General features: G+C 38.5%; 1 protein-coding gene across 1 annotated transcript in view; it reads right to left on the bottom strand.

The window, feature by feature from the left end:
* Nucleotides 1-13,377, bottom strand: part of LAMC1 (laminin subunit gamma 1) — a 117,986-nt gene that overhangs the window by 9,312 nt on the left and 95,297 nt on the right. Inside the window, exons 17-24 of the mRNA XM_025430038.2 lie at nucleotides 12,697-12,875; nucleotides 11,439-11,595; nucleotides 6,327-6,532; nucleotides 5,800-5,879; nucleotides 3,393-3,530; nucleotides 2,729-2,873; nucleotides 1,141-1,290; nucleotides 746-860 (exon numbers count right to left, since the gene is read on the bottom strand). Coding sequence (XP_025285823.1) covers nucleotides 746-860; nucleotides 1,141-1,290; nucleotides 2,729-2,873; nucleotides 3,393-3,530; nucleotides 5,800-5,879; nucleotides 6,327-6,532; nucleotides 11,439-11,595; nucleotides 12,697-12,875 — 1,170 coding nt within the window. The remainder of the gene's footprint in view (nucleotides 1-745; nucleotides 861-1,140; nucleotides 1,291-2,728; nucleotides 2,874-3,392; nucleotides 3,531-5,799; nucleotides 5,880-6,326; nucleotides 6,533-11,438; nucleotides 11,596-12,696; nucleotides 12,876-13,377) is intronic.

Below are 13,377 nucleotides of genomic sequence, written 5' to 3'. Positions count from 1 at the left end.
GTTTACTATGTGTTAGCTGCTAAGTTAAGAGCTTTTTATGTGCCCGTGATGTAGTCATGATGTAGTCACTGTATCATTTTTATACATGAGAACTGAAGATTAAAGAGGGAGATAATTTTCCCCAATGGTTCACAGAAGTAAGAGGTAGATCAGGGATTCTAACCCAATCCTACAGACAGCAGGGCTGATATATCTAACCATTATCTTGTAAAACTTCTATATTTATAGAACCTATGGGCTATTTTATCAGAGGCAAGTCCAGGAATATGTAGTGAATTGAGCACATTTCTTTTTTTTTTTATCTTGGGTGAGGAAAGAAGGCATAAAGATTGGAATGCAACTGGTAGAGAAAATGAAGAATAATCTCGATTTACCAACATAAGCCAGCTAAGTCAGCATAGCTTGATGACATAAGTTATTCTAACGTCAGAAAATTTCTTTTCCTTTTTTTTTTTTTTTTTTTTTGGTTTTGTTTTAATCCTGAGATATGAAGGGGTAATATGATACAACCTCTGGGATTTTTCTTTGAAATACCTTACCATAAAAAAAGTAGGGTGGATGTTGGAGGATGAAGCAAGTATAGGAAAAATCTTAACTGTTGAATTGGAATGATAGATTTATGGGATTTATTATACTCTTATCTTTCGTACTGTATATGTTCTAAGAATCTCATGGTTAAAAAAAAAGGAAGTTGCCTTCGTGAAGCATGTGTAGAAATTTATGCTGTTATGTGAGCCTTTCATACCTTTCAGGTTGTTGAGAATGTCATTGGCTTCCTGTAAGGTATTTCGTCCCTTTTTAGCAGCTTCTTCCGCAAGAGCCTTGGCAGCATCTGCTCGGGCCAGGAGCTGGTCAGCAGTCTGCAAACACACAACAGATCAGAGGGAAAACCCTGCAAGATGAATCTCTTCTATCTCCTTTTTTTTTTTTTTCTTTTTTTCTCTCCTAAAAGGCCAGGCACCCACTCCCAGCTGCCACCCCGACACCTGCCAACACAGAGCATAGGCCTGGGTATCTCACAGAAGGCCTTCCTTTGAACACCTCAGGGACCCTGTACTTGTAGTGTCATAGACACAGCTCACACTTGCATGATTTTAAATTCTGCCTCAAGAAATGAAGCAATTTGTAAATTAAACCAACCTGTTGTTCGGTCTTTCCCTTCTCCAGAAGCTTCTTGACTTCAAGTTCCTTCCCTCTCATGTCTTCTCTGAGGTCCTCATAATCTTTCAATTTCTGGTCAATCAGATGGTCCAGATCCTCAGCTTCCTTCTTTATTTTATTGGCCTCATTCTGTGAAAAGCAAGTAAGACTGTGACATTTTAGACAAAACAATGAAACTGATGAGAAGGTAGGCTTAGTAACTCTGTAACACTTACCACTCAGATATTTTTAAAAGAATGGCACAGGTCAAGATTTTATGGACTTGGGCACCTGGGTGGCTGAGTGGTTGAGTGTCTGCCTTTGGCTCAGATCATGATCCCGGGGTCCTAGGACTGAGTTCTGCATCAAGCTTTCTGCAGGGAGCCTGCTTCTCCCTCTGCCTATGTCTCTGCCTCTCTCTGTGTCTCTCATGAATAAATAAATCTTAAAAAAATATTTTATGGACTTTTTAAAAAAATTGAAGTATACTTTACACATAGTGAAATGCACAGCACTTACTACAATGAGTTTTGACAAATATATTTATCCATGTAACCAACACCCCAATCAAGATACAGAATATTTCCACAGCTGGAAATTCCCTGTATCTCTTTCCAATTAATTTCCACATCTACCTTTTCAACAATGCAGCTGCCACTGGTCTGGTTTTTATCATTGATTAGTTTTGCCTATTCTCAAATTTCAAATATGTGAGATCATACAATATGTACATGTCTGAAGAGACCTAACTATACCTTTATGATAAAATAAAATTAACACCTCTGATGTAAGAAGTGAAACTTAATACATTTCAAGTTTAATGTAAAAAATACAGCATTTACACAGAGCCTGGAATGAGGATTCATGATTAGAGTACAGATATAATGAAAGCCTACCAATTCCCAAATATTTTACCTGCCTGACAGCATCGTGACATAGTTCTTTCATTTAAATCATTTTTAAAAATATTTTATCTATTTGACAGAGAGAGAGAGAGAGAACGCACATGCACAAGCAGGGGTAGTGGCAGGCAGAGGGAGAAGCAGACTCCCCGTTGAGCAGGGAGCTTGATGTGGGATTGATCCTAGGGCCCCAGGATTGTGACCTGAGCTGAAGGCAGACGCTTAACCTACTGAGCCACCCACGAGTCCCCTAAACCATTTTCTTTTATTTCTCTTGTTCTCAATCAGATAGTGTCTGGACCTAGCAGTCTAGGTATACTCTGCTCTAATAAATGCAAATATATAATAATTTAGATTTATATTAAAGATTTAGGAGTGATCATTCATACCATTAAAGTAGTCTTTGCTGCTGTTTAATCTTTATAATCACAGGATTCTTGGCCTCAGTTAACATATTGGAAACGGAACTCGACATTACCACTTCCCACTGAGTCAGTTGGAGGACAAAGGAGGTAGGTACTAGTGATAGTTATAGGGCAGTCAGAACAGCTTTTACCCAGACTTCGAGCAGAGTGTGTGTGTGTGTGTGTGTGTGTGTGTGTGTTTGGGGGGCGAGGATGAGTACTATGGATGGGTGATGGCAGTGACAACCAATACTTGGTGCACACAGGCTGCCCACCCCATACCTCTAGTGCTTCTGAGTCCACAGGTGTCAGCTGGGCAACGCTGGCATAGATCTCCACCGCTTTATCTCCAGCCCTCTTGGCCTCCTCATGTACTCGGGCAGCTTGCTTCTCCAGATCCTCTGAGATGTTCTTTGCTTGTTCATACCTAAGGAATAAACAATTTAATGAAACTTTGTTGCTTTTGGCATCTTAATGTTAACCACACTCATTCTAGTTCCAATCACTGCAACAGAATTTCCAAAACTTCAGAGAAAATGCTATTATTTAATGCCAACATAGCTTAGATTTCATCTCATCACTTCTATTTATACTATATGGTTTATCGGATATTTCTTATTTTGGACACCTTTTAAAATATTTGTAGCTCAAGTACATTTTTTCTACTAACTCTGATACTTTGTCTCTTTTTTCATTTATGCAGAATTTTAAGTATCATAGCTAGTTGATTACCTTTCTCGGTAGTTACAGGAATTGGACCCAATAAAATCTCTGTGGCTCTACATCCCCTGCTCTAATTACTGCTCCATTTCAAAAGCATGATTAACAAAAGAAATCTTACTGCACCAATGCATGCCCTGAATCCATCAGCATTTAACTTTTCATTGAACTGGTGCTATTTACAAGAACAACCAAGGGCCATAAACCACTTTTAAATGATACTCACTTTCTATTAAGCTCTTCAATCTCAAGTGCTGTTTGATTTTCTCCTGCCAGTGTTTTCAGAAGCAGATTATATGCCTCAGTTGATGTATCATTAGCTGTCTTTGCCACTCTTACAATATCATCAGCTTCTTGTTTATGGCTGTATAACATAAAAGAAAAAATAAACCATGAAATGGGACTATTTAATATGGAAAGCAGCAGAACTTAGGTAATGCTTATCTTATTATGTATACATATACTCATGAGAACAGAGCTTTGTAAATATTGAAAAATCTTATGAATTTTGCAACCATTTCAGTGGAGCTAAGTTTAAATAGCATTCTATAATCTGAGAAAATAGTATTTTCCAAATGACATTTTCCACTTAAGTTTATAGGGGCAAATGTTTATATTTCTTTAAAAAATTACTTCTAAATAAAGTCATTTAAGAATAATTTATCTATAAAACCATCTATGCTGGCAAGAACTCATTTATTAGACATAAACACAAACCCAGGACCTAATGTTTAATCCTTATTCTGGTTCTGTTACTACATAATCTTGAAACAGCTTCCAACTATTCAGATTTCTCACATACAAGCTAATTACTGGCAAGGAAAAGCAACCCAACACCAAAAAGAAAGCAACAGGTCAACAGGGAATCCAGCCAAATAATGCAAATTTCAGCTAAGGAACTGCTAAGGTTTTTTTTTCAGCTCTAAAATTTCATATTACAATTTCACACTGAAGTATGAGGCCATTCCTTTTCAGTATAATAAATGTTCTTTCAAAAATCATATATGAAAGATACTAGAATTACTTTATATATTCATATGCATAATAATTTTTAAAAGATTTTTTATTTACTCATGAGAGACAGACAGAGGCAGAGACATATGCAGAGGGAGAAGCAGGCTCCCTGCAGATTTTATTTATTTATTGGAGAGAGAGAGAGAGAGAGAAAGAGAGGCAGAGGTAGAAGCAAACTCCATGCAGGGAGCCCGACGTGGGACTCGATTCCAGGACCCCAGGATCACACCCGAGCTGAAAGCAGACGCTCAACCCCTGAGCCACCCAGGCACCCTATGTGTATAATAATTTATTTATTATTATATTTCTGTATGTTGTCAGCTTCTTTTAATCTTTTTAATCAGAAAATCTGTAAAACCATGAGTGTTCTATGAACTAAATGACACAGCTCATTTACATTTACAAAGAATAGAGAGTATATGTTAAAGCAAAAAGTCAAAGTAATTGCTCTGAATAATGAGGCTCAAATTCTAACGTGGGGCTTACTTAAGAACCCCATGCTCATGAGGTCTACTAACTGTTCTGCAATTCTTTAAATTTTTTTATTTTTAGTTTTTATTTATGATAGTCACAGAGAGAGAGAGAGAGAGAGAGAGAGAGAGGCAGAGACACAGGCAGAGGGAGAAGCAGGCTCCATGCATTGGGAGCCTGACGTGGGTTTCGATCCTGGGTCTCCAGGATCGCGCCCTGGGCCAAAGGCAGGCGCCAAACCGCTGCGCCACCCAGGGATCCCTGCTCTGCAATTCATTCAACAAACATTTATTGAGTACTTACTATATCCCAAACATGGTTTTAGGTATTGGAACTTCAGCAGTGAATAAAACACACAAAAACACCAGCCCTCATTAAGTTTACATTCTAGCAACTACTTTAACACATTTTTTCAATTTAATGTTCTCCTACAACTTAAAGTTTTTCCTAAGAAACTACCTTATACTTAATAATTTAAAAAATCTTTTAAAAATGAGGAATGATGGGGTGCCTGGGTAGCTCAGTGGTTGAGCATCTGCTTTTGGCTCAGGGCATGATCCAAGATCCTGGGGTCCTTGGATCAAGTCCCGCATCAGGCTCCCTACAGGGAGCCTGCTTCTTCCTCTGCCTGTGTCTCTGTCTCTCTCTCTGTTGTCTCTCATGAATAAATAAGTAAAATCTTTTAAAAAAATAAAAAGGAGGAATGACACAGTCTGTATTCTTGGATTGATTTTCACTGTACAATTTGAAATTTCAAATGTACCATTTGAAATTTTTTTCTATTAAAATCTAAGAGTTAAACATGTATTAAAATTTTTAAACATTAAACAAATTACTAAATTCAACTGAGCTTCTTAGTTATCAACTTTAAGGTTTTGAAATTAAAAATCTAAAAATGCTATGGTTTTGAGATGTGCAAATATAACTTCCCTCCAAAGCATCATGTTCAAATATTCAAAGTAAATATTGTAATTTCAAAGGAGAGGCAAGAAAGGAGCACACATAGCCGATAACATTTCAGAAAAGAGAGCCACCTCTGCAGAGGCGGGTTATGTGCAAAGTGTGCATGGGTAAAGGAGGGAGCAACATGTACACACCATAAGGAAAGTTATAGCTTAACCATTAAGACACAGGGATCTGGAGGTTACCGTTCAGCAAGCTTTCGTGCTTCTTCTGCCAAAAGAGTCATGTTGTTTGGGTCCCCTGTAGACTCTGGCTGAGTGATTGACTGAAGAGGAAATAAACAAAGCACTAATCTCAAAGGACTGAATTATGTAAATTTAATAAATCAAGTGCCCAAACCAGATTTGTATTAGTGTTATTTAGCAAAAAGAATGTCTCATTAGTTCAAAGATCTTTCACTAATATTAGCATCCCTGGTTATAGATTACTATTTCTATTTTCATCAGAGGATAAAAGAAGTTTAAAGTGACTAATGCCATAGAAGAAACAAAGGTAGAGAAAGGACCCAGATGTCCACTGGTTTTTATCCACTCTGTGATAAGTATTTAATGACTATGAGCAAGGAGGCTTTCTTGCTCCACGTTTAGAGACAAAAAGACACAAAGAGTCAATTTAACTGAAGCATTCCCTGAACAGTAATGGAATGGCAAGACTTGCTACAAATTACCAGGGGACTCCTGCACCCCAGCCTCAGACCTTCCCTATCACTCACCACATTGGCAACAGCAATCTTTGCTTTCTCCAGTTCTCGGGATGCGATTTCAATCAACTGCTCTGTGCTTTCTACCCTGGCACGTGCTTGCTCGGCCAAGTTTCCAGTCTCTTCAATGGTATTACGGATATTCTGTAAACGGCTAATTTGGCTGGATAACGTGCTATTCACTCTCTGGAGGCGGTCCATCAAATTCTGGTCTACATCTGCAAAGGCATTGCATTAGAAAGTCCATAAGTTACCTGAAGTTGGGGGGGGGTGGTGGTGGTGCATATATCACATGAAATCCGAGGCACAACTTTATTCCTTCCCAACACAGAACTCTCTGATAAGCTTTCCGCAAGCCCATGGGCAGAACTGTTTGGTCTTTACTGTGCCAGTCTCCCTCCACTCTTAACATTTATCATGCTATCTCCCATCTTGTGTCCGTCTGCTCCACTGGACTACAAGCTTCTCTTTTTTACTTGTCACTATATCCTCAATGTGATTGGCAAAGAGGAGACACCCAAGAAATGTCTGAGGAAGGAAAGCTGTTGATGTTCTGGCACATGCCAGATTTAATCATAAAAACACAATGTTATTAAAAGCACTATCAGCCCTGAGAGCTGGACATTTTTTTAAACTGGGAAAAAAACAGGTTCAAAACAGATGTTGAGGAATGGCAAATTATTATTATTTTTTTATATAAATTTATTTTTTATTGGTGTTCAATTTGCCAACATATAGCATAACACCCAGTGCTCATCCCATCAAGTGCCCACCTCAGTGCCTGTCACCCAGTCACCCCCACCCCCCGCCCACCTCCCCTTCCACTCCCCCTAGTTTGTTTCCTAGAGTTAGGAGTCTCTCATGTTCTGTCTCCCTTTCTGATATTTCCAACTCATTTTTTCTCCTTTCCCCTTTATTCCCTTTCACTATTTTTTATATTCCCCAAATGAATGAGACCATATAATGTTTGTCCTTCTCCGACTGACTTATTTCACTCAGCATAATACCCTCCAGTTCCATCCACGTCGAAGCAAATGGTGGGTATTTGTTGTTTCTAAAGGCTGAGTAATATTAGGAATGGCAAATTAAATTCATTTTGTATTTTAAACTAAATACAAGACTGAGTATGGAGTCTTGCTGCCCCCTCCCACCTCCTGACAGAGCCACGTAATTTCTTTCATACAGAGTTCTTCAAAATGTTTTCTTTTTTAATAACAAATTTATTTTTTATTGGTGTTCAATTTACCAACATACAGAATAACACCCAGTGCTCATCCCGTCAAGTGCCCCCCTCAGTGCCCGTCACCCATTCACCCCCACCCCCCACCCTCCTCCCTTTCCATCACCCTTAGTTCGTTTCCCAGAGTTAGGAGTCTTTATGTTCTGTCTCCCTTTCTGATATTTCCTACCCATTTCTTCTCCCTTCCCTTCTATTCCCTTTCACTATTATTTATATTCCCCAAATGAATGAGAATATATAATGTTTGTCATTCTCCGATTGACTTATTTCACTCAGCATAATACCCTCCAGTTTCATCCATGTTGAAGCAAATGGTGGGTATTTGTCATTTCTAATGGCTAATATTCCATTCAAAATGTTTTCTACTAATTATGCCCATTCAACTTAAATCTCATACCTAAGCCTTAATAAATAAAAAGATAAGTATATACCTGTGTAAATATGATTGTCATTATTAAAATTCTCACGTCATGAGAGTATATTAATATACAAGAACCACTAAGTCCTATTAAAAAATTGATCAGTTCTTATTTCAGCAAAATGCTCAGAGTTAGCATCTAAATTTTCCAAGGAATGTGGAAAGATGAGAGGTCAAAGTTAAAATCAATAAAGATGAAAGTTTGAAAGATGAGTTTGGAAAACAGCATCTTGCAAGCAGGGCCACGAAATACACATGCAAAGTTGGTGCAGTGTGACACTCGCCTAACTATACACAGTGGCCCTGCTTGATTAGCCAACTCTTTGGTAATCTCGAGATTTTTAAGAAAATAACAAAAGATTTTTAAAAAGCTGAAATCATAGAACATCATTTAGACTCAGGAAGCATAAGCAGCACTGAAGTTACAAAAGCCCCTTTCCTTTAGACCTTCAGGAATGGACGAGATACCAATCTCTCTGGCCAGCTCTTCAGAGAAACAACAGTAACTGAAAAGAGAATAGATAATCTAACTAGTAGGATCACTTCAAATGCCTTCTAATTGCAAAACCTAATTGCGCCATATAATCTCCTTTTAAAGCTGCAGAATAAACACGAGTTTAAACTACAAATAAATACTCAGGGATAGTTTGAAAGGATAAATCATTGTGAAGATATTGTGATTTGTGGCTCGTTTGAACCCAAGTAAGAAAGGTCAGCCAGGAACTCCATGAATCTGGTCTTAGTGGGAGTAGACTTTAACCCTAGCCTCACTATGGGGCTCCCCAAGCTATGAGAAGCAGCAGTCTGTGATGTTCCCGCCTTTCAGGTGGCTCAAGGGAAGGTATGACATCTATGGCTTTTATCAAAGCTGGGATAGAAGAAAGTAGGTAGCTAGTATGGCCAGAGGAAGCTGGACATTGCTGGGGCCACAGCAAGATGTGGAGCAGTGCTGGCTGACCGCCCTTTCTCTTCTCATGCCCTCACAGTGCTGGTGCCAGAGCTGCGGGCTAGACCCCATCTCTCAGGTGAACTGATCTGCACGTAATGATAACCCCACATTCGATTCCTCAATGTACATGGCAGGACAGATGTGAACTTGTTGTTACAAGAGAATACATTAATGGAAAAACGTGCGTAAAAAGCTTTTGCTAACAGATGAACAAGCTAAAACAAAAACCACTTGTGTTTATACAGAACAGGAAACATTTAAATTCTTCTTAATCTATGTTTAACACTTAAAATGTAAAAACAGCACAAAAAAACCAAACACACACCTAAAGTTAACATAAACTATTGACCTCTCATTTTATTCTTCGTTCCTAAAAATTTACCTTATAAAACAATTTCTGGACTCTCATAAAAATTAAACCAACCAAAACCAGATGCATCTAATTACTTCCTTCTTTACTTCAAGAATTTTGAAAAATCAAAGTTATATATGTTAGGGATACCTACAATAAGAAATAAGTAATATATCTAGTTTTTGTTGACCCATAATCTGATAGGAAGACTTCTCTAACTCCAAATGGGTAGATTCATAAACTCCATAAAAGGGTCAATCATTGTGGCCCCAAGTGTACTAATGTTAATGCACAGTTACTATGAGTGTCTATGAACACCTGTATCTCAGAGACAGAAAGCCTCTAAACAAAAGTGACCTCAGTCAGATGATAAGTACCTCAATAGAAGGAGCAGCGTCTTATTTATCTTTTCATTACTGGTATTTTTAGCACAGTGCCTGGTATACTCCAGGTATTCAGTAAGTATAGAAAAGGATTTGTTTCAATTTAGGAAAAAAACTTAATTCAGGGTAAGTAATAAAAATAAAATGTTCAAATGATTTAGCCGGTGCCTGGGTGGCTCTGTCAGTTAAGCATCCAGCTCCTGATTTTGGCTCAGGTCAACAATGTCAAGGTCGTGAGCCCACGTTGGGCTCTTCACTCAGTGGGGAGCCTGCTGGAGACTGTCTCCTCCCTTTCCTCTGTCCCTGTCCCTACTCACTTGCTCTAGCTCATTTGCTCTTTCTAAAATAAACAATTTTTTAAAAAGTGATTTAAAAAGCAAGTAAATAATTTAAAATAACTTTTTCTTACTTTCAGAGTTTTACAAACTCAGGTACCTTTAAAGTTAATAAAGTACTTTAAAATAAATTGTTTTCTAACTCTTAAGCCAACTCCTCTGCTCCTCTGCATAAGTCTCATTGGATAATATACAGAGGAGAGCCATAAATGCAAAGGACATTAAATATACACATAATATAAAATAAATGCTTTTACATGATGCTATTAGCACATTTGTTTACTTATTAGACAGAAAATTTCATAAGTAGGTACTAATTTCTAATCTCTCATAAATACTAGCTTTTTATATTTAGTAGCTAGCTGTTAGGTCAATTGAGGACTACAATGTTTCCTTATGAGGGTCCTTCCTAAGGAAATAAAGCAGTGCCTAAAATAAATTCTCACTTGCTGGATGACAGAAAAATCCAAGTTAAAATTTTCTACCTAAAATAATGCACTCGAAGTGCATATCTTTCACAATTTTTTTTTTAGATTTACTTATTTATTTATTCAGAGAGAGCAAAAGAGAGGCAGAGACACAGGCAGAGAGAGAAGCAGGCTCCATGCAGGGAGCCCGACGTGGGACTCGATCCCGAGTCTCCAGGATCACACCCCAGGCTGCAGGCAGCGCTAAACCGCTGCGCCACCAGGGCTGCCCCCTTTCACAATTTTTAAAAATTGTTTTAAAACACTTTGTAGGGCAGCCCGGGTGGCTCAGCAGTTTAGCGCTGCCTTCGGCCCAGGGAGTGATCCTGGAGACCGGGGATTGAGTCCCATGTCGGGCTCCCTGCATGGAGTCTGCTTCTCCCTCTGCCTATGTCTCTGCCTCTGTGTGTGTGTATGTGTGTGTGTGTCTCATAAATAAATAAATAAATAAATAAATAAATAAATAAATAAACAAACAAACAAACTTTAAAAAAAAACTTTATAATGGGACAGATTTATACAACACGTGGAATTTTTTTTTTAAGATTTTATTTATTTATTCATGAGAGACAGTGAGAGAGAGAGGCAGAGACACAGGCAGAGGGAGAAGCAGGCTCCACGCAGGGAGCCTGATGTGCGACTCGATCTCAGGACTCTAGGATCATAACCTGAGCTGAAGGCAGACACTCAAGCACTGAGCCACCCAGGCGTCCCAACATTTGGAATTTTAACATCCAATAGTTCTGATGTGTTGGGAGAATTATTTTTGCTTACTGTATCTTTTTTTTTTTTTTTTTTTTTTTTTTTTTGCTTATTGTATCTTAAAACAAGTTCTTGGATTTTCACATATTGTTTTAAAAATCCATATTCTATGAATAGTTTTTTAAAAATTGAGGAAGAATTTTATGAGGTCATACTAAATAACCATGTCTAGAGATTGGGCCATGGGGCAGTAGTTACCCTCTGTTTAACGTACATACCTTTGACATCCTGGGCCTCTCGCAGGAGGTCCATAACCTCTCTCTCTGCCTCCTTCAGTCTGTCCTCAAAGGCTTGATCTGTCACCACCTCTTCCCCAGTTCCAAGGTTCGCAATGAGATTCTCTAATTCCTGGAGTTTCACTCGATGGTCAGCAACCTGTACATAATGCAGGAAGAAAAGGGAAAGGTAGCACATCCAGATATTCCTGAAGAACTCAGCTGTACTTCCTGCGGGAACAATCAGCAAGGGGCTCTCACTCTATAAATATGTAGGTCTATATATTCCTGTATATCATTTTTAAACAGATAACGTGGGTAGTTTTTATCTCTCTGGCTTCAAGAGAAAAACTATCAAGCCCATTCCTTTGACATGAAACACTACATATTGAGGATTCTGCAGTTCTGACCTCTTCCTCATGTTTTAGATCACTTTCCTGATATCTCCACTCAGTTCTCTGCTAGGTGTCTCAACTCAACATTGGAAACTATACTCTTGAGTTTCTTCTCTTAAATCTGTTCCCCCGAGTCACCTCCATTTCAATGAACAATGTTCCTCCAGCTACCTTAACCAAAAATCCCAAGATGCACCCTTGGTGATTCACTTTCCCTAACCTTGCCCCCTCCAATGCCCTGCCTTCCAAACATGCATACTTACTCAGTGCAATCTGGGCTTGCCCTTTTGCCCCACTTTAACCATCATTCTTCACATAGCAGTCAGACTGTTCTTCTTAAAATATAAACTGGATTTCCCAGCTTAAAACTCCTCAGTGAATTCATGCTGGATTTGGAATAAAATCTAAATCCCTTACTATGGTTGATGTGGTGTGACATGAGTTGTCTCTACCAATCTCTCCAGTCGTATCACTAGCCACCCCCTCCTCAGGCTCCAGACACCCTCCACCTTTCCTCTGCCTGGAACAGCCTACCCATCACTTCTCATTCACCTTGCTTCCTCTTATTCTTAAGATCTCACCCTAAATAAATTTCCTTAGAGAAGACTTATGTAAGTAGTTCCCCCAGTTATTCTGTTTGCATTCTTTCTAGTACTTATCTCACTTAGCATTGCTTTAATTTTAATTATTTGTCTCCCCACTGGAATATAAGTCTTTGAAGACAAGAGGCCATGCCTATCTTGTTCATCACTTGTTTTCTAGAGCTAAGTGCACAGGAAGTAGCCATTTGATGTCAAACGAATGAATGAATGAATGAATGAGTGAGTGAGTGAGTGAGTGAGTGAATGCACTGCTGATGGCTTTACCTTATCCTTTACCAGCCGGTAGCATGCTGGACACTCCTGGCAGCCAGGCCAAGACCGATTGTAGAAATAGTTCTCTTCACACTGGTCACAACGATTTCCCACAAAACCCTGTTTGCACTCACAGCGACCATCATCTTTGCACTGGAGTGAAACAGATCCCTCAGGATGACAGTCACAGGCTGCAGAATAAAGTAAAAAGAGTCTGTGATAGACAAAGGAAGGAAGAATGTGTTTTCTTTTAACTCAGATTGATATCAATAAACTGTACTATTATTATAAGTAGATTTAAAAAAAAAAATAGGCCAAATTATGAGAACTTGGTTAAGTTTGCTCAGTAGGGAAAATAAAGATTTTTAAAGCAAAAGTGAGTTTTAAAGTAAAATGTGCATCCCTTGGAGGGGACATATTTCATGTGATACTTAGTAATTATAGAAATTAGTCCATGACACTAATCAGTGTCCTTTTATGCACATTAAGAATTCTCTACCTTCACCTCTCTGTTTAATATTTCTCTCACTAAGGAACTAGAAAACCCAAATGAGAATACTTATTTTGCATTATTTTATAGTTTGTTGACTCGCTTTGTTCTCTGAACTGGGTCAATGATTTATGCTACATTCCACAGGAGAAATGAAGGAATTCAAAAAGCAAAACACCAAACTGTTCTGAGGCCTAATTCCA

Source organism: Canis lupus, chromosome 7, assembly GCF_003254725.2.
Source record: "Canis lupus dingo isolate Sandy chromosome 7, ASM325472v2, whole genome shotgun sequence".
Taxonomy (NCBI): domain Eukaryota; kingdom Metazoa; phylum Chordata; class Mammalia; order Carnivora; family Canidae; genus Canis; species Canis lupus.
This window is presented reverse-complemented; position numbering and strand designations above follow the sequence as displayed.